At 48.9% G+C, this 20,408-nt stretch overlaps 1 protein-coding gene across 7 annotated transcripts in view; it reads right to left on the bottom strand.

Annotated features, from left to right (window-relative positions):
- Positions 1 to 20,408, bottom strand: part of Ankrd44 (ankyrin repeat domain 44) — a 220,869-nt gene that overhangs the window by 97,306 nt on the left and 103,155 nt on the right. For all 7 annotated transcript variants that reach the window (XM_050159187.1, XM_050159191.1, XM_050159188.1 and 4 more), the window contains exons 2-3: positions 19,945 to 20,028; positions 1,037 to 1,115 (exon numbers count right to left, since the gene is read on the bottom strand). In XM_050159187.1, the coding sequence (XP_050015144.1) occupies positions 1,037 to 1,115; positions 19,945 to 20,028 (163 nt within the window). The remainder of the gene's footprint in view (positions 1 to 1,036; positions 1,116 to 19,944; positions 20,029 to 20,408) is intronic.

Raw genomic sequence — 20,408 nt, 5'->3', positions numbered from 1 at the left:
GAGAATGAAAAAGAATCTCAGACCAGTAAAGAGAGAGATTGGATCTGGCATGATTGATATTCTTGGGTCCCTGCCCTAGCCACGCCCACTCCCATAACCTCTGACCCGCCCATCGCCATCTTGGGACCTCTCTCTCTCTCTTTCTGCTTCCTTAGCGTGCGCACGCGTTTTCTCTGTCTCTCTCTTCTTTTATCTCTCCTCTCTCCTTTTATCTCTTTTCTCTGTCTTTCTTTCTCCCCCTTCCTTAATAAATACTTATGGCTATTTCCTGTGTTTACGTGTCTGTTACTTGCCGCCACCGTGGGCCAAGGAAGCGTGCCCTCCTGTAGCCGCCCTCATGGCGGGCTCCCTCCGCCAGCCCGCCTGGGGACCGTTTGCAGCAGCTCTCTAATCGTTTTTTAAGAATAACAATGATTCACATATTTGCATCCATTTTTTAAAAAACATAAAGTATCTTATAATGTTGTGGGAGTTCATTTCATGCCTGGCCATGAGGATATTTCCAAACTCCACCTGCCCACTCAGAGAAACCTCTTTAGAAACTGACAGGGCCCTTTCCATCTGTTTTTGCACCTTTATTGAAGCCATAACTGCCTAGGAGAAAACTAATATTATTTGTAGTACAATTCTAAATATATATTCATATTGTATATACAGTTTGTGCTATATGTCGTGTATAAACCCATACAAAGTATATATATATACATATATATGTATATATATAGCATATTGGTTCATATAGACTTTAACCAGTTTTATTTTCTTACAATTAAAAACAAGATATCCAGATGTACTGTTTATCTGTAATGCCAAGTCTGACAAGATGGGTGGGAATCAGACATTCAAATCAATGCTCACTTTAGTCAAGAATTGTTGCCAACAATGTCTTCTGCTGTGTTTCATGTACAGATAAATTCTGATCAAATAAACTTTGATGGACAAAGCAATTCTGTTCCACTCACCATCGTTGCTGTCTAGTAAACGGGCCATTCAAACTTCCATGAGCAGTTGGCTTTTGAATACAATAGCTACCTACCTGACAAAATCAGGAGTTCAATGATCTCTGCATCTCCCAGAAAGGCAGCCACGTGGAGCGGGGTTCGTTTCTCAGAATCCTAAAACAAACAGAATCAAAGTAGACCCAGTCAGTGACCGCTGGACCGTAGAGCAAGGTTTGACAGTCAACCTATGTGTGCGAGTTTGTTTGTTTGGTTTTTGGTTTTTCTAGACAGGGTTTCTCTGTAGCTTTGGAGCCTGTCCTGGAGCTAACTCTTGTAGACCAGGCTTGCCTTGAACTCACAGAGATTTGCCTGCCTCTGCCTCCCATATGTGTGTGAGTTTAACAAAAAACTCCAGTACTGGTCATGAGAAACTCCTATACAAGTGGTTGGTAGGTTATACAAATTACTTCCCAAAACAATCCAGACTGTGGCTGCTGCCCCAGGGTTCCCCTCAAAGGATTAAGGACTGGCCCTATTGCTAAAGACACTGTACACGCAGGGCACATATAGGATGCAAGACACAGACTGTGTGAGCCAGATCTAAGACAGCAGTCTCCTTCCTACAGCTGGCTTCCATGGCACCAAAAAGTACTATGTAAGATGCCGAGGAAAAGAAGCAAAACAGCCTACCCAGCTGCAATGCCATGAACCACAACAGTGACCAGCCTGGCAAGATGCCCCCAAAGGCACAACAGTGTGAATCTCCTATTGGTGGTAACTAAGAGCTGTTTAAATGGACTTAAGGCCAATCAACAAGAGAGAAGGATGCTTGTACCGGACACCTAGCCAACCTCCCCACGGCTCATGAGTTCATGGTTCTTACAAGACCACCCACTTCCTCCACTTTGCTAGGCTAGCACAACTGTGCAACTAGATTCTAAATCTTATCCTTTTGCCCACAGGGAAAGGCAGCCGTCACCCTCTAATCCAAGAGATTCCTCTCTAAAGCAAGCTGAGACCACTGCAGAAAACCATAAACCAACACAGCGCAAAGACAATTGATGAATTGTGCAAAGCCCAACCAGAACATATGCATATCCATGCACACAAACATGCACACACATACACACACTTGCACACACGCATACACACACGCACTTATATATAAACATGTGAGTGTGCACACACATGCCCACACACATGTACATGTACACATATGAACACACATGCACACACACATACACACAACTGCAGCACCGACGCCGTACCTACAGCTCAGGGAACATCACGTGAGAAAACTGACTCAAATAGATGGGGAAATGCGCTCAAGATCCTACAGATACACAGCAGAGCCGAGGTTGGACCTTCAGCTGGCAGGCTCTAGTTGACGTCCTTGATGCACGCCAAGAGGCAGCGTGATGACGCACGGGAAATATAGCCCCCCTCCCCCGTCTGTAAAGTGGAGGTAATATCTACTTTACAGGCCTAAAAGGAGTCCAGACGATGCAAATGAAGCCCCAAACAAGCAGGAGGCCGCGCGCAGCAAGAGCCCCACACAAGGACAAAAATGCCAGTGTGCAGAGACAGAGACATGAAGACGGCGGTCTGTGACGACGACCCGTGGCACGCGGCGGAAAGTGCGGGCAGTCACGTGACCGTGGCGGCTCTTAGAGCTGCATCAATCCAGCTTTGGGAATAAAGCTGCCCTGTTTAAAACAGTGTGCGCTAGCGTGAAAAGCGGGTGCATTCATTTGGGCAATGAACTATAAAACCCCTCCAAGGTTGAGAATTCCTGGAAGAAAGTCCTTACGCCGGCGGCATCTCAGGCGCTCGGTCATCCTGAGCTGAGCGGGCCATAAGCTTGGCCTCTCCCACGGCCTCCCATGATGCCTCGGGATTCCTGGTACTCACCAGTGATTCTGTCTCTCCTGCTACCACTTGGCTGTCTAATGGACCTAACCACCCTCTATTAGCCCAGGGATATTACTCTCGCGGTCCAGGCCCTCCCTTCCCCTCTTCTCTTTCAGACTTCTGCCGTGTGCATCCCAAGTCTGAATCAGGCGGCAGGCAGGGGACGTGACAGGACCTGCTTTTCAAGCCACGTTAGCTGTTGGAAGACCCGGGAAGTGGTTTTATGGACTGACACTAAGTGAACAGAGAGGAGAGCGTGAATTACACGGAAACGTTCACTTGAATGTGCAGGCAATACTATTGAGAACTGAGAACAGAGCAGTCTGTAGCTGGAAAACAACGGTAGACGTCGGAGAAGTCGGTTGGTTATATGACCATGGTGAGCCATGCATGACCCTAGTCTCCAAAATAAAAGTCCTTTGTCTGAAAATCTACATGCTAATGTAAGGATCAGGTATATTCTTACAGGCAGAAAACTACAAAGGCATCTAAGACACAAATATTTTCCTTCTTCCCCCGATTCACCCTACAAATATTTGTGACCCGAACTTCTCACTTTCTCTGGATCCTCACTATGCCCGCTTGCCTTTTGTTCTTGGGCATTAGGACGACAGTTTTATAACTGCATGCTCTTCGGGGAACTGAATTAGATCCAGGGCTTGGTCGAGCAAACTCAACCTGGCCCAAGTGATTTAAGCAATGAGAACCCTAGCTCAGATGATGACTTCATCTGACCTGAAGCAAATTAAAGCTCCGTTTGAGAACTTGGACTCAAATGAAAAGAAATTCCAGCCTCTCTCCCTGCCTTGCAGATTTGGTTGGTCTATCATTACAAAGCTGGAATTGCTAACTCCATGGTCCCTTATATGACACAACGTGTTCAAACTAAGGTTCCAATAATTGTAGGAAGGTGTGTAGGAGTATAAGGTCATATTGTACAAACCATTAAAATGAATCCAAGTGTTCCTATTAATGTGCATTCAAAGGTTTCCGGTAGCTTGTGTAAGAACTACTCCAACTGACATTTCCCCCTTCAGCGACATGGCAGACATGGAACCTGCCACATGGGACATTTCACTGAAGCAAAAGAAGACAGTCAGGAGCTAGAAAGACCTTAGCTAAACGCAGTACATCTTCATTGCTGACCAAGGTTGCTAACACACGCTCTCCGGCAAGGAACATGCAATGTAAAGGGCCATGAGCCCGGCTGAATAACAGAGTTACAGTATCACTGTGCTCAATAAGTCGGAACTCACGGGCTGCGGCACGTCACTTTGCCATAAGCTGAATCAGCGGTGTCAGAGGCACAGCCATAGGAGGCGAGGATAGATGGAGGAAGAGGGACACCAGTCAGGATGCTACTAGAAAGGAATTCTAAGATACGACACTATTGTGTCTGAAAGAGGCAAGCCTATCCGGTAAGCATACCATGCATTCATTTCACTTTTCCCAAACTGCTTGATTGGAAAGCATCCCTACCAGGGGAGACGCACCACGGTGTTCTCAAATTTTATTATCTTCATTTAAAAGAAAAGGAATATAAGCCCTGTCTTGGTTATAGGATTCGTCCAAACACAGCAAATTAATGTTGAAGTTTTATGTGTCATGATCCCAATGTGAAATACTCTTCTTAATAAAAATGAAAGCAAGGATATCATCTTAGAAGTTCTCTTGGCAGTCTAAAATCCTTTTGTTCTAGTTTATTTGCTGTTGCTATGGTAAACACCACTACCAGTATCAGCTTGGAGGAAAAAGGGTTTATTGGGCTTCTACTTCCAGTCACAATCCATCACTGAGGGAAGGCGGAGCAAACTCAAACAGACGCCGCCGTCAAGGAATGCTGCCTGCGGTCTCCAGATCAGCTAACTTTCTTACACAGCCAGGATCTACCTGCCTGAGGATGGCACCGCCCACAGTGGGCGTGGCCGTCCCACATCCATCAAAGCACTCTCTTGTAGGCGTGGCCGCAGGTCAATCTGATGGAGTGATGGAGGCAATTCTCAAATCATCTTCTTCCCAGATGAAGTAGGTTATGTTGAGTTGACAATAAAAACTAAGTAATAGATTTCCTCTTGAGTCCTCCCGAAAATTCTGGGGGTGGGCTGGACCATACAGAAGGTGCCAGTAAACATCCTTAGAACGGAGCTGACGATAAATTAAATAGAAAGAGGCCAGGAACGGAAAGTGACTTGGGAAGCCAGGCTGGAAGCAGAAGTTGCTTTTCCAGCCTGGGATACGGATGCACCAGGTTGGTCCTTCGAGCCCATTCCTGGGTGTGGGAGACGGAATGCAGTACTGGAACGCAGACCTTCACCTAAGAAATGGCCTTTGAAGTGGAAGCTGGGCTTGCAGGAAAGCCCAGCTTTCGCACAAGCAGCTGGCAGGAGGGGCTCCTTGTCCTTGGCTCCTGATGAGAGGTGGAAACCCTCCAATATGCATCTGTATTCCCAGGATTTCCCCTCTGTGGTTCAGGATTTTGAATTTATAATGTCTATGTAATACACAAACTTTCAAATGGAAAATAAGTATAAAACTTAGTTCTCATTGGAGAGATAAGTCCTCTGTTCAGAGAATCTGGGACACCATAGATGAAATCTCCCCTGGAGATGAACTTCTAAGCCTAAGACAGAAAACCCCTGTGGAAACAACTCTAACCCGACTTTATGCAGCTTGGCAATTCAAAACTGTTATTTTCTCAGATGGACTAAGAGCCTTTAGGATCCTTGCGTGATCATCTGGTTCCTGGGAGCAAACAGAAGGCAAGGATAGAGCCCTTTGCTACAGACATCTCAAATACCTTTATTCTCAGCACAAGAGAAGACACAGAGATGCCCCGTACCACAGCCGGCATAAACACTGGTTGTTTATGTGAATGGCTGGTTTACTGCTAGCGCTACACTTTATTGAATTTACATATTCATGATTTCTCCCGTGAACGCAGCTTGCTTTGCATCTGACTGACCATCTCTCCAGCATGTCTGTGCTCCGCCTCCTCTCACAGGGAGACCTGCTGACTCACACCCTGTCCTGAGCCTCACAGCTTGGTGAGACACTCTGCCCTGACCTGCTTCCTGCCACCAGCCACCAAAGTGTTTCATGCGCAGGCTTGAAATGCCCCAGAGACCCCATCACCATTAGCAGTTGCCTTAGCTCTCAGCATTTTCTCTAAGCCCATAGTCTTTTCTTATTGTTGCTCAGAACTGGGGATTGAACCTAGGGCTTCACCCTTGCTCGGTAAAATGTTCTACCACTGAGCTATGTCTCTGGCCCCATGCCCTTTTGTGGTTGGGGGTGAAATGGGATCTCATGCAGGCCAGGCTGGCTTTGAACTCACTATGTAACCAAGGTTGATCTTCAACTCCACTCTTCCTCTCTAGGATGAGAGGCATACACTATCGTGCCTAGCTCCCAGCCCTCTTTGTACTTTTCATTTTGAAATACACCCTCACTAAATTGCCGACACTCTGTAGTCCGGGTGGGCCTTGAACTTTTTTTTTTTTTTTAAGATTTATTTATTTATTATGGATACAGTATTCTCGGTATTCTGTCTGCATGTATGCCTGCAGGCCAGAAGAGGGCACCAGATCCCATTACAGATGGTTGTGAGCCACCATGTGGTTGCTGGGAATTGAACTCAGGACCTTTGGAAGAGCAGGCAATGCTCTTAACAACTGAGCCATCTCTCCAGCCCTGGGCCTTGAACTTTTAATCTTCCTGCCTTACCCTTCCGAGTAGCAGGGATTGCTGGCCCAAGTTTCTGTATTTTTTTTTAATGTTAATCTTGGATCGTGCCCCAGCTTCACCCCAAAGTATGTGTTTTCACTTTAAGCTGCTCCAACATGGCTTCTCCGATGACAAGATGTTTAGCTATTATTCGCTGAATGCCAATGGACAAAACAGGTGTTATAACCTTTGCCCTACTTCTTATACACCATTTTATATCTCCTTCTACTGCCCACCCTGCCAAATTCAGTCAATTTCAGTCCAATGGAAATGGAGAAACGTGATGCTCTGACACCCGAATCATTGGAGAAGCAGCGGGAACATCTGCTACGAGGACAATGTGACCCCAAAGCCACAAAATATGAAGTCCTTGATTGGAGGGTCTGCAGTCGCTCGGAAGAAGTCTCTTTACACCCAGCTTTGTGCCCTGTCCTCTGACCCCTCTTTTGGTTGCTCCACCATATGTCACGTGTCCCAAAAAGTAGCATTAATGTGACCCAGGAAAAGCCCCCTAAATGAGCACTCTTGTGAGCTCAGTAATTTGTTAGACAGAGATATCAACTCTGAGGGTTTTTAAGTCTATGTTTATCTCTGGCTAGCCTCGGCATACGTACGGAACGATTAGAGGCCCCATTAAAGTAAAATTTCTGGTACCAAACAGTCCAGGCATGGGAAACGGGGATGCTAGAACCTATCATTGGGATTAAAAGGCATGGTTGGTGATGCTCACGAACAGGCCAGAGCAAGCCCAGAGCTGGGGTGTGAAGGTTGGGAACACTGGCCCTACTTCTAAAAACCAGAGGGCGGAAAGCTGAATGGGGGAACAGCTTCATTCGAGGGCTTCAGAAAGAACAGGAAAAGGAAGCAAGATTCTCAGAGACTGAGTTAGGCTGGGAGATTCACTCCCCGGCCATGTCATGGGGCAAGAACCAGAGTTCCCAGGAAAGTCAGTTCAGAGGGGGAGAAGCTGCTGTATTCCCAAAAGGGCTGGGTGGGGACTCTCTGCCATTCTTGGATCCCTAGAAACCTGGCCTCAGACAGTGCCAACAGCCTGTGGGTAGCTGGACATCTCGAATAGCGCACAGGGTGGTGGGCAGGCTGAAAGGGCAGGAGGGCACCGTTACCGTGTGCTACCAGGATCCCAGGCAGCTGAGCCTCAAGGCTTTCCCTCTGTGGGACCAGGCTGTCCTCTGCAGGTGGGACACCACAGGGTCCGCGGTTCAGACACTCTGCCACCAAAGAGCTGTGCCCAAAGAGCCCTTCCCACAGCAGCGGTGAGGGCACCGCCACACCTGGGAAGGGACGCAAATGGTTAGAATGCTCCATCCAGTCTGGGAAACCACGGGCCATTTTTCCTACTACCCACCCTGCCTGCTGCTCCCCGCCCTTGCCGCAGCCCATGCCCTCCCCAGGACCTTCCCTGTGCTTGCCTTCAGTCGGGTCTGCTTCTTAACCAGAACTGCCTTCCTCTGCACTTCATTCCCGAGGTCTCCTATTTTGGTGGCCCGGCCTCCTCTGGCTGTCAGGACCTGGTCTGTGCTGTCTGTCCACGTCAGGCAGTAACCACCTCTGGATGGCAGTACATCCTCACGGACTCCGTAGCGCAGGGGCTCTAATTCAGCAATGACGCTGAGAGCCAAATGGCATTGGGCAAGTTCCTCTCTAAGCCATCGTTTCTGTCAAATGAGCATCCAATACTCTCCTCCCGAACTGCAGGGTGAAGCGATGTCTTTTAAGACACCTGGCCTCTTCCTGCTGGGTGGTTAGCTCTCAACAACCACGGCCTATTACGACAACCCGCCCTTTTCCTCTCCCCTAATGGGCTCCTTCTGGCTGGTTGAAGAGGTAAAGACAGGGTAGGTGAAGGTGGATCTGGGAGAAGATGAAGGAGGCCCTGGCCGAGACTGGCCGAAACTCCAGAGGAGACAAAACAGCGTTTGTCAAACACGTGAAAGTAGACTTGTCTGGGGGTTCAGACAAACGCCTCCTGAAGTCGGTCCTGGGTCTAGAGAATCACGGGATTGGAACTCGAAATGGAAGCATGCCAACCACTGAAGGAAGGGGGATGGCGAGCTGGTGGGACAAGTCTCTCGTCTTTGGTGAACGAAAGCTTCCATTGCCACCACCGCTTGAAGTTAGCTACTGGGAAACAGAAAGGTAGTGGGGCCAGCCACAGGAATCGGGTCACGCGAGGTGTCCCTGGCCTCCTGCCAGGGGTATCTGTGAGCTTGGACTGGGGACTGGTAGCCAGGGAGAAAGCACCCGAGGGGGTCCAAACACTAGGGACGCTCGGAAAACACTACAGAGAGAAGACGATGAGCAAAGAGACCAGCTGTTGGAGCCGGGAAGTAAAACCCCTGGAAGCCTTTAGTGGGGGATGCAGCCGATGTGCAAGACAACGGTGCAACCGCACGCTCACACCTATAGCGGGAACCTGGTTATAGGAGGTGGCTCTTAAATCTGTACTTCTTATACAGTGACCCCAAAATGACAAAGAAATCAGAGATCGTTATAAAATGAAAGAAGGATTTTTTTCTAAAATTCATGGTAACCTTGCAGAGGAAGGGTGAATTGGCGTTTGCTCAACCTTTGAGTCCATATTCTAGCAAAGGCAACAAGCAAGTATTTAAGAGTTCATCCAGCTCCAAAAACCAAACCCCGAGTTTACCCACAGATCTGTTTGGTTATCACACTTTTTTTTTTAATATAAATTAAAATATCTTATTTTTGGTTGGCGTGTTTTGTTTTGTTTCGTTTGTTTCTTTTGGGTTGGCTCTGATGAAGGCAACCCCCCAATCTCAGGCTGACCTCAAACTCGCCACAGCTGCCACACAGCTGATACCAGTACCCACTTTGTGTGCTGGTACCGTTTCTGGGACTCCACAGCCTTTTGGTTGTCAAGCAAATCTGCACTTCTTTCCCAAGCACAGTCGTGTCTTTCCAAGAGAAATGCAACTGGGAAGCACCAAACTGCACCCTGAAGACAGGCTCGGGGCATGCACAATGCCACCAACTGAAGTGCATGGCTTCTGACACCAGGCATCATAATTCCACAGGGACAGCGAAAGGCCCTGTTCTAGCGGGCTGACCATACTGTGTTTGCGCATTGCTGAAACAAAAATACCCAAGGCTGGGTGGAAAGGGGGTTTATTGGGAAAGTCCAAAGAGCACGATGTCACCATCTGGCTGAGTCCCAGCATGGGGAAGTAGAAAGGGTACAGGCCCCTGTAGAAGAGATCAAGGATGAGGATGCCATGACGTTATCACAACCCCCCTGTCCTCTGTCAGCACTGAGAGGCTGCACTAATCCATCCCTTGGGCCAAATCCCCCTTGGCCTAACCACATCTAGCAGACTGTTAGAAGCTCCACTTCCCAAGAGAACCATGCTAGGAGCAAGGTTCCCAGCACACGGGCCTTGGCAGGCTAAGCCATAGCCACATCACGCAGAAATGGGAAGGGTAGAGGCACTAGATCAAAGTCAGGGCTGCAAGAGACAATGTTCCGGGAACTAAGATGTGCTGATCTAGAAAGAGCCGTCCCTAGGGGGTACTGACACTGGCTGTGTTCTCCCAGGGACGGGAGTCATCTCTCCGCCCTTCCTGGAGGATCCCTCACAGTGGGTGGGAACTATAACATCCCCCATCACAGAGGAGACACGGGTGGGAACTGTATCATACCCGTCACACAGGAGACATGGGTGGGAACTGTATCATCCCCGTCACACAGGAGACACGGGTGGGAACTGTAGCATCCCCGTCACACAGGAGACACGGGTGGGAACTGTAGCATCCCCGTCACACAGGAGACACGGGTGGGAACTGTAGCATCCCCGTCACACAGGAGACACGGGTGGGAACTGTATCATCCCCGTCACACAGGAGACATGAGTGGGAACTGGAACGTCACACAGGAGACATGGGTGGGAACTGTAGCATCCCCGTCACACGGGAGACACAGAAGCCCACTAGGCACATTTCCCAGCCTGGGGACACACGGCAGCAGTGGACAACAGAGCCGCTGCCCGGGTAGCCCACTTACTACAGTTTAAGTCCACAGCCACCACTCTGACGTATCTCATGAGAAGATTCATCCCCAGGTCACACAGCTTCGTGGAAATATCTTTTAGGAACCCCAAATTTTCTCATACTATGAACCCCAAATTTTCTTCATACTCATGAAGTCAACTCTGCTGTTACATTGTTTTGTAAAAATTGAGTGAAGATAATATCATCCACGAAAAAGAAGGCCTGACATAGTCAAATCGCAGCTGAAGTGTCTAAGCTAGTGGGAAGTAACAGATGTGGGGGTTGGGTCTATTAACTGAGCCCCTGTGAGCTTAGGTGATGTCAATGTGTTCCCAACTGTACTGAGAAAAATAAAGCTTCCCAGAGTGATGAATACGCACATTAACGTTTGAAAAGCATGAGCTACCCAGTAGACACGTGATTACCGTGATTACCCTGGTTACCGTGGCACACGCCTTTAAGCTGTGTCCACTCTGAGGGAGCCCTGGGCTGGAAAGACACACGCCACACGCTTGCTCTCACGTGTGGATCCTAGCGTCACGATTTTAGGTTCCTGTGTTTATGTCGAAGCGAGCTTCTGCAGAGACCAGGAAGCGAGACAGGAGCCACGGAAGGGGGGAACCTAAGGGAAAGGTCTGGGGTGGAGTGGGCGGTAACACGCTGTGAAACAGAGGTGAGAATAAAGGAAAGGTTCATAGGGTGCGGGATGGGGACAGGTGGGGGCCAGTGGGAGGGGCAACCAGAACTAAGGATGCATTTTTCAAGCCGTATAGAGACCCTATTACTTCATCGGCGAACTAAAAAGTGAACGTTTTATTTAAGAAAGGACGTGAGCAGAAACACCCGGCACAGATGGAGAACGCTGTTCCCAGAAGCCATAAAGGCTTAGCTGGAACATCCCTGTATGGGATGAGTTGTTAGCCAGGGCGCCCCCAGACGACCCCAAAACACGAACAGCTAATGTCATCGCTCTTGGTCAAAACAAGATGGCAAGACCCTGTGGCTGGGGATAGCACACACTTTAGATTCAGGATAGAAATAAATCCAGCTGGAACCGAGCTGGGTGCTTCCTCCCCACTGGCTATGAGTGTAGTGTCAGACGGTACTATGTAAGTTATTATGGGAGGAGGGGAGGAGGTTCCCAGTCTTACACAGCTGTGCGCCCTGAGTACTTTAAACCCTACTAAGCTGCCAGGCAGGGTGTGCCCGTTAGTGCCAAGTGCACGATTGTTTTGGAGATGACCAGATGCTTTCTAATCGGGCTGGAGGCCCTCTGCACAGAACGGAATACTTACCTGGTACTGAGATCTGGTCAAAAGACCACAGATGTGGAGGTCACAGGCCCGGAAGATAATTTGCCATCACAATGTGCCAAAAGAGCACGAAGCCAAACAGCCTTCTAAAGGCTTGCACTTAAATAAGTGGGTTAAAGTTTAAAAAGTAAATAATAAAAAATAGAACGCCTTAATAATTGCTGTATTCTTTCAACACGCCATTTGGGATAAATGCGGAGAAGAGATGGTTTTTCAGCCTGAAAATATAATACAGACCAGTGTCTTCCAGCCACTCAACACCGTCCACATCGAGAATAACCTAACACTATTCAGTGTTACTCCAAGGAGGGCCACCCTGATGCATCGGAGCAAGCCTCGTGGGTGACCTGTGACCAGGTCAACCCTGTTCTCTCCTGCCCTGGTTTAAGAACATTCTCTGATTCTCTAATGGCATGAACTAGGGTTGGCTGCTTCACTTCTGAGGGCTGGGCAAGCAGAGGAGACCGGAAACGTTATTAAAACCATCACCGGCTCCAGGCCAAAGATCGTCCTTAACACGTGATTTAACGCAAACTGTCCAACTCTTCCCCTTCCTTGGCTCTACTTCCCAAAGAGCCATCTCTCGCCAGAGGCAGCATTCTAAGCCCGGCAGGCTCTTCTCACCTGGGACTCCGTGAAGCAGAATTTGAGTCTAGCTACCTGCCCTCCATCCTTGAGCGATCTAAGAGCTTTGCAAAAATGCTCGTCTTCGACCTCTGAGTTGCCAAGTCAGAACTTCAACTACACCCTGGCCGCCCTGCAGACAGAAAGCCCGCCGCGTATAAAAGCCAAGCTCAGACAGACAGACTTGTGAGTGAACCCCAAAATAATTTCGCCTTCCATTTCAAGTCACCCAGCTGATGGAGCTTCCCAACTAATCCCAGTCCTGAAATGGCAAAGGCTATCCCACCGTGCCCTGCCAAGGATTCCCAACCCAGACAAGCTGTGCACATAACGGAGTAGCTGTCTCCTGTTCGTTACATAGCAACTGCGACTCTCTGAGAGCCTGGCATTCTCTGTAATCACAGGGAGATACATGCTGTTTACTGTTCAGTGGCCTTATTTGCTTTCTAACGCAAGGCAGCTAGGCGGTCGCTGATAGCCACTCTATAGGGAGCTCTGTCAACAAGCACGTTTATGAAACCCCACCCCCTCTGCCCACAGTCAATTACTGTGTCTGCAGAATAGCGATCGCTTCAGTGCCCCCAGAAAAGCAAGTAAGTCTTCAGTTCTGGCTTCTCTCAGAAACAAGAGGACTCCTGATGCCACTTGTCCCTCCTCCTCTCTGCTTCTCTGCTCTTCCTTGCCCTTCACATCTGGCCTATCGTCGAACCTCAAGGGACCTGTCTCCACTTCTGCAGAGAAGCTGTCAGTGTATCCCCCTTCCTCCTAGCACACACAGAAGAAATCTACATGCACACGGCAGTGCGCCCACTGCTACCATCCCGCCTTAGAGTCCTTGTTGCTCATATCCTCATCCAACCTGAAGAATGTTCCAGTCTTCTCAAGATGTCCAGCGTCTCATGACCAGACTCAGTCTAAATTCTCCACCGCTACAGAGGCCTTTCCTGGCTCTTTAACTGGGAGCCATCGCTCATGGTTAGCTTCCTTCTCAGAAGGCTTCCTAGTTTGTAAGGACCAACTGACCAATCTTCTCGACCAGATCTCCGTGTATCTGTCCACTACACCGCAGGCTTCTGAAGACAGCTACCAGGCCTATATTCAACAGCAGCGCATACCCAGTACCTGACACAGTGCTCGGAAACCCTGCCTATGGCTGCTGAATGAGTGTTGACTTCTAAGTCATAAAGCCATGGGCCGATGGCAGCCCCTAGTCACGCATCAGAATATCCGTCCTCTCTATTTCCAGTCTGACCGTGAGCCAGTCCTCAAATTGTGGTCCCCAAACAGCAATGCTGGCAACCCCTGGAAACTGACTGGAAGCACAGCCCCTTGGGCCCCTCCCGGGACCCAGGGGTGACGCCCATCAGCCTGCGCACTCTGAGATCTTGTTGCACGCTAAAGTTCAGGAAACAAAGCCAGAGACCATTCTGGAGGTTTTCTGAAGTTGCCTGTCAGTTTGGATGGTGGTCTTACGATAACAGTGACGGAGACCATTTGGGGAGAAGACTGAGAAGTCAGATACCTTGAGAAGTATCCTGCTAAACTGATGTCCTGTGCGCAGACACCTTCGGTCTTTTGTACCGTAACGTGTTATGAATCACGGAAGCCTGAGGGAATATGTAGGACAAGAGCTTTCCAATTTATTCAGCCACTGAATTATCTCTTCTCACTCCTGAGGAGGGAGTCTCGCTCTGGACTCTGGGAAACACGCTTGAGATGCTACCATGGTACACTTTTCCTTAGGGGGAAACCTCAGCACCATTCCGTGTCAGGGTGCCCGGTGCATGTGAACCACATGCTAACAGTGCATGTGAACACATGCTAACAGTGCGTATGAACACAGTCATGCTAGCAGTGCGTGTGAACACAGTCACGCTAACAGTGCATGTGAACACATGCTAACAGTGCGTGTGAACACAGTCATGCTAACAGTGCGTGTGAACACAGTCACGCTAACAGTGCATGTGAACACATGCTAACAGTACATGTAAACACAGTCACGCTAACAGTGCATGTGAACACAGTCAGTCACGCTAACAGTGTCTGAGTCACTACTTTGAGCTCCATGTATCTTCATGGCTTGTGATCTAAGGTTTGAAAATAAACACTTAATATTAAGCATACACACACACACACACACACACACACACACACCAGTAAGAAGAGAACGCTGGCCTTTGTGAATGCCCATAGTGTTTATAAAGACAAACAGGGAAGACTGTTGGCAATCACCAGCTGAAGGCCAGTCTCCTGTATGAAGTGAGCGGCAGGGAAATCCCCCACTCAGGCTGCGCTAATGGAGCTGCAGAGACCTGATTCCTATCAGGCCTGGTTTAATGGAGTGGGTGGAGATTCCCGATGACTGAGCGGCCGCACACTGGGCAGGTGACTGAAAAATTATTGGTCCCAGCTGACAACCAGTAACCTTGAGAAAGCTGAGCTAGCGTGGGGAGGGGAAGCTGAAATATTCACACCAAACATCCGGGGTTTACTTAGTCGGGGTTAATGACTGGCTTCTTAATGAGATTTCACAGGCTCCGCTGAACACAGAAAACATTTGCTTCACTAAAAGCAAACAGCACTGTTTGCACTGTAACCAGACATCTGGAGCACAGAGACAGACAGGCGTGTGCAGCTCCCGAGGGCGTGCAGCCACAGGAGGGGGTGAGGTGGGACCAACAAGCGTAGAAGGTGCGGGATTTAATGCCACCAACACTGATAAAAATTTGGGGCACTTGTGCCGAACATGGCGCTTCACAGAGGCAAAGACGACCAAAGAAAGTTAACCCAAAGTCCACGGTGAGTCCAAAATGTCTTGTTAGGAAGGCTTGGGGTGGAGCTAACTGCAACCCCTCTGCATTTCAGGCAGTCTGCCCTTACTCAGGTCACATGCTTAAAAAAAAAAAATCAACAAAATAAAATGAGAAATTCTTGAAGGCAAGAGAAGAAAGATGAATAGGTGGAATGTTATATTTTTAATTTTTTACACTGTGTGTGTCTGTGTGAATATGTGTGTATGTGGGTATATGTGTGTACATGTACATATGTGTGTATGTATGTTTGTGCATGTGTGTATCTGTGTATGTGTATATATGTGTGTATGTGTGTATTACGTGTGTGTATATATGTGTACGTCTGTAGGTATGTTGAGAGTGCCGCCATTTTCCTCCCCGTCTTTGCCTCCCGCCGTGGCCAGGCCCCAATTTGCCTCTGTCCAGATGGCTGTATGGCACAATAAGACCATCTTCAAGAATCAGGGTGCTGTCACGTGACCCTAACGTGTGTTCCTGCTGACTCAAACACAGGAGCCCAAGGTGTTTGGAGCCGGCTTGCCCAGGCTGTCCTTCAGGGCTTCACTGAGGCTCACACAAGACATGCGTGCTGCACTGTGCATGCCTTCCCGCCACACACCAACCAATGCTGCCTGCAACCCCTCGGCTCAGTTCAAGACTGCTGGAGGTGACAGACACCATTGCTGCCGTACAAAGTTTTTTATTCACTTAGAAATTTCGTGATTTTTATTGTGGGAAAATAGAACATTTTGCTATCTCCCTCTTACATGCAAATATCAAATTAGTGTATCTTTGGGTTCCGATGTGAGAATATTTGATTTTAAAAATTGCCATTCGAAGCCTACAAGATGGCTTCACTGGTAAACATTACATGCCTTGCATGCGTGAAGACTGAGTCCAATTACCAGAGCCCGAGTAAAAGAGGCAGATTGCACACCTGCACGCGTACCCGTGTGCATGCACCAAAATCATTAACTTCAATCGGTGGCTTGAATTCCTTAAGAGAGATTGTGCAATGCATTTGGGTTGTGGCAGTACTTCCCACAATGCTTTGAGAGGGTCCTGACCATATATATGTCGTTTTATTCTATATGTTTGTAGAAAGAGGCTGTCACAGTCATGGCGAAAACTGAAAGGCATGGGAGACAGTCTCTACCCTGCGGTGCCAAACTCTCAGACAAGATTCCGTTCTTCATGTAAAACTTTAGAGCCCACCAAGAAGTTGGAAGGGTTGCCTGGTGGTTAGAGCATGTGCTTCTCTTGCAGAGGAACCGTGTCTCGCCCCCCAGTGCCCACCTACGCTAGCTCACAATCACCTGTGGGCATGGAAGAATCCAGTGCGTCTGGCCTCCGTGGGCTCCTGTTCAAATGCAGCTACCCACACAGACACACACAGACACACACACACACAATTCAATATAAAATCAATCTCTGAAAGTGTAAAAACAAGAGTTTTAAAAGCATATCACTCTCACTAATATGTATGTTTGCTTTAGTCTTTAATAAACAGCAAAATTATATGTATACAAAATGATTGTTTTAAAAGTAAGGCATCGCGAGTAAATAGTTCGTTATTACACCCGTTTTATGCACCTATACACTCTGGGTTGCACAAATATTTCTTGGGCAAAAAGTGGTTGAGAGTGTGGACCGGTTAAGGAGCCTGACCCCCACGTAAGCTAACCAATGCTCCGCCAGTCCGCCTGGTCCCTAAGGAGCCCTGGCAATGAGAGACTAGGCCGACAGCGTCATCACAGCCTATCAGCCTGTGATAGTGGGATCCGAGATCTCTTTCCCCGTGTGGCAGAGGAGGTGGGGGACAGGGGGTTTCTGGGGCTGTGAGTGGAACAAAAGGAGCAATTCCCTTCAACAGGAAGGCTTCACTGTGGAAGGCAGCCCCACCCCATGTTTGCAGCGCTCAGCTGTCAATCACTCCTGTATTCACTTCCCCCTCCCCTCCCTTCCCGGCTGCCACACACACAGCCAGCAAGGGCATTAGATCAGCTCCTGAAGACGGGCCTCCAGCGCGGCCTGGGTTTTCCCCTTCCAAGTTCATCAGGGTGCTTTCTCATTTCTTGACTTCACTCTGGGAACTCGGTGCCCACTACTGTGTCCCTGGTGCTTCTTAACAGAAGTTGTGACTCGGTCAATAACAGAAGCATTCACGAGATGCCCCTGAGATTAAGTTAGTAGAACCACCGACTCCCCGGAAGGCTGTAAGACCAAAGCCGATGGTGCAGGCTTTTCAGGGGCACAGTGCCACCCCATCCTCCCCTGGAGCCCGTGTGGCTTTAGGACAGAGGTCTTCTGGGTGAAGGGAGACTCCCACCTCCCACGCCGACCTGTGCAAACCTCTCCACACTTTCCCTCTAGGCTCCTTGTTCTTTCTTCAGCCGGACTACAGATGACCCTAACCGTGACCTCAGAAACCACACCTTCATACCGGGAACACCACGTAAGCTGGGGACACTCTCCTCATCTGCTGCTGAGAGAAATGAGCTCCCCTACTTCAAACATTCATCGGGCATCTATGTGTTACCAGAGCGAAACCTAACTAACTCGGTGACACAGCTGGGCACAGTCCAAGCAATTTGTACCAATTGTCAATGCTTGTTGCTTTTCCAAAAAGAAACAAAGGCCATTCAGAGGCCAGTACAACTTCCCGAGGTGTAGCTAAATAAAAGCTCTGTTTGCTCCTGACCACTGGGAAAAGGTTGTGACCCTGCCTTAGGCTTGCAAGGGCTTGGCCCGCAGCCACCGAAATAGTCCGGGCAAATTCCTGTGATGTCAAAGCTCTTGACAGGGAACTTGCTTCCTGTCCTCCTGGGCACACCCCCACGGGCCCTGGACCGATGCCCAGCTGCCTCGGCAAGTCCTCTGTCCCTGACTTCATCTGGCTTACCTTGCAAAAAAAAAAAAAAAAAATAGCATCTCAAGACATCGCCCTGGTGTTCTCTCTGCCAGCTGGGGAGAAGCTGCCAAAATGCTTTCCGGAGAGCCACACCCATCTGTACCGCCTCAGCACAAAGGCTGCTGCTCCAAGGGACGAGTCTCGGAAGGGAGCCACCAGCAGACCTGATAGAGATATACCTGGGGATATCACCCCAGGGCAAAGCCCTGCTTACCCCGAAGACCTACCGGACTCTGAGTCCTTCCTGCCAAACACTACACCTGAAAAAGGACTCTTCTCCCAAGGGGCCTGAGCATTTTGATAATCAGATGACGTTAAGCGAATTAGCAGCCCCGTCCTACACCTAATTGCTTGTTTGGCCTAACTCTAAGAAACCACCAAAGATTGAGCTCTTGGCTAATGCTTTTCCCTTTGTTTAGAGCGGATGACTTATTGCATGGGACTGCGCAGGTACGTTACGGGTGCTCATCTTTTGATGGATGTCCAAAGGCTTTTTCAGGAATGCAGTGAAAACCTTGACCCTTTTCTCAGAAAAATACGCATAAGTTCAAGCACGCCTAAGGTTTAGACGATTTCAGAGACAGTCTGAGAGCTGGGGAGTCCCATGGTTCATCCCAGGGTCATAGTACCTAGAACAAGAACCAGCAGACCTTTCCTACAAAGGCCAGAGCGTGAGTGGGTCTGGCTGGGCCCAGTGCCTCGGCTCAGCAAGGGCGGGGCAAAAGCAGAACAGACAGGGTGCGTAAGACGGATGGCCACGCTCCAGCCGAACTGTGGACACTCAGGTTTCTGCTTCCTACCAATCGCTCGTGGCAAAGAATGTTATCCTTTCTTTCCTCATGGAAAAAAAAAATCAAAAGCTTCCCTATCTGCTGGCCCACGGGCACAGGCTGCCAAACTTCACCTGCGAGCCAAGGGCCATCACCGGGAAAGAACTACGCTACATCATCACTCTCTCTGCCTTCTCCGTGGGGGCCGGGATCCTTTCCTCACGGCCGCAAACCGCTGGAGTAACCGTGTTCAGCCTGGCGCTGGCGCCAGGAGAAATCACAGGCATGGCTCACAACACACGAGACGGGCGCAGCTCGCTCAGAATGCCGGGCTGGCGACTCTGCTCTGTGCTCGCCCGTCAGATCTGCTCCTCCATCTCAAGACGAATACAGATGGGAAAGAAAGTGGGGTTTTCCCTCTAGCCTCAACTCGGTCATGGTTTTTGCCCCTCCAAGGGTGGAAAAGTAAATGAGTGTGGTCGGCAGGGAAAACGCAACACCCCAAGCTTCAGAAAGGTCCCTCTGACCGTATAAAAGTTTACAGAGACATAGTTCCCTACTGTGTGATGCTTTCATTGACGAGTTGTTTAGAATTAAGCCATTTTAAGGATACATATGACTGTATCCTTAATTTGATTTTTTTTTTTTAATTTTTGCACAGGGCTGGGGGTCCAACCCAGACCTTGTGTGTCCTAGGCAAGCACTGTCCCACAGGGTGACTACTTCTTCAGTCTTTAAATCTTTACTACAATATTTCAATATGATTGATTCAGTCTAACCCTAGAGTTTCATTGCATGGGTTCTAAAAACAATAACCTAAAAAGCAGCCCAGGGTTCTAACTATGTCCTAGATGGGTCCACAGGACAGAAAATAGCAACGAGCCTTCCTTGCTTGCCCCAGAAGAGGCCCTGCGGGACCAGAGCATCTCTTACCAGTGCGTTCACATCTTCCGTCTTGTGGATGAGCATGCGAATCTCTTCTGGATCTCCACTGAAGATGGCCTGGACCAGCGGTGGCTGCGAAAACAAGAGACTGAGAGTTAGGACCTTTGCTGACGCAGAGGTCTGCGTGCGTACGCAGACAGCGGGAAGATTTGTTCCCAGTTTGTTCGAGAATTATCAAGGAGCAGGCAAAGATAAATAAGACCCGAGCTACAAGCACAAGGAGGCTAGTGGGGGAGACAGTTACATAAAGGAATGACTTTCAGCACAACCTGAAAGCCGTGACACAGGGCCACTGTCTGGGGCTATGAACTAAAATAAAGTAAAGAAAAACCTATAGGCATCCTCCTGAATATTAACCTTCATCAGGCGATGAAAGGAGACAGAGACAGAGACCCACACTGGAGCACCGGACTGAAATCTCAAGGTCCAAATCAGGAGCACAAGGAGAGAGA

The sequence above is a fragment of the Alexandromys fortis genome, unplaced genomic scaffold (genome assembly GCF_014885135.2).
Source record: "Alexandromys fortis isolate MF-2015 unplaced genomic scaffold, M_Fortis_MF-2015_v1.1 scaffold_65, whole genome shotgun sequence".
Classification (NCBI taxonomy): domain Eukaryota; kingdom Metazoa; phylum Chordata; class Mammalia; order Rodentia; family Cricetidae; genus Alexandromys; species Alexandromys fortis.
Note: the sequence above shows the minus strand (reverse complement) of the source record. Positions and strands in the feature narration are given on the sequence as shown.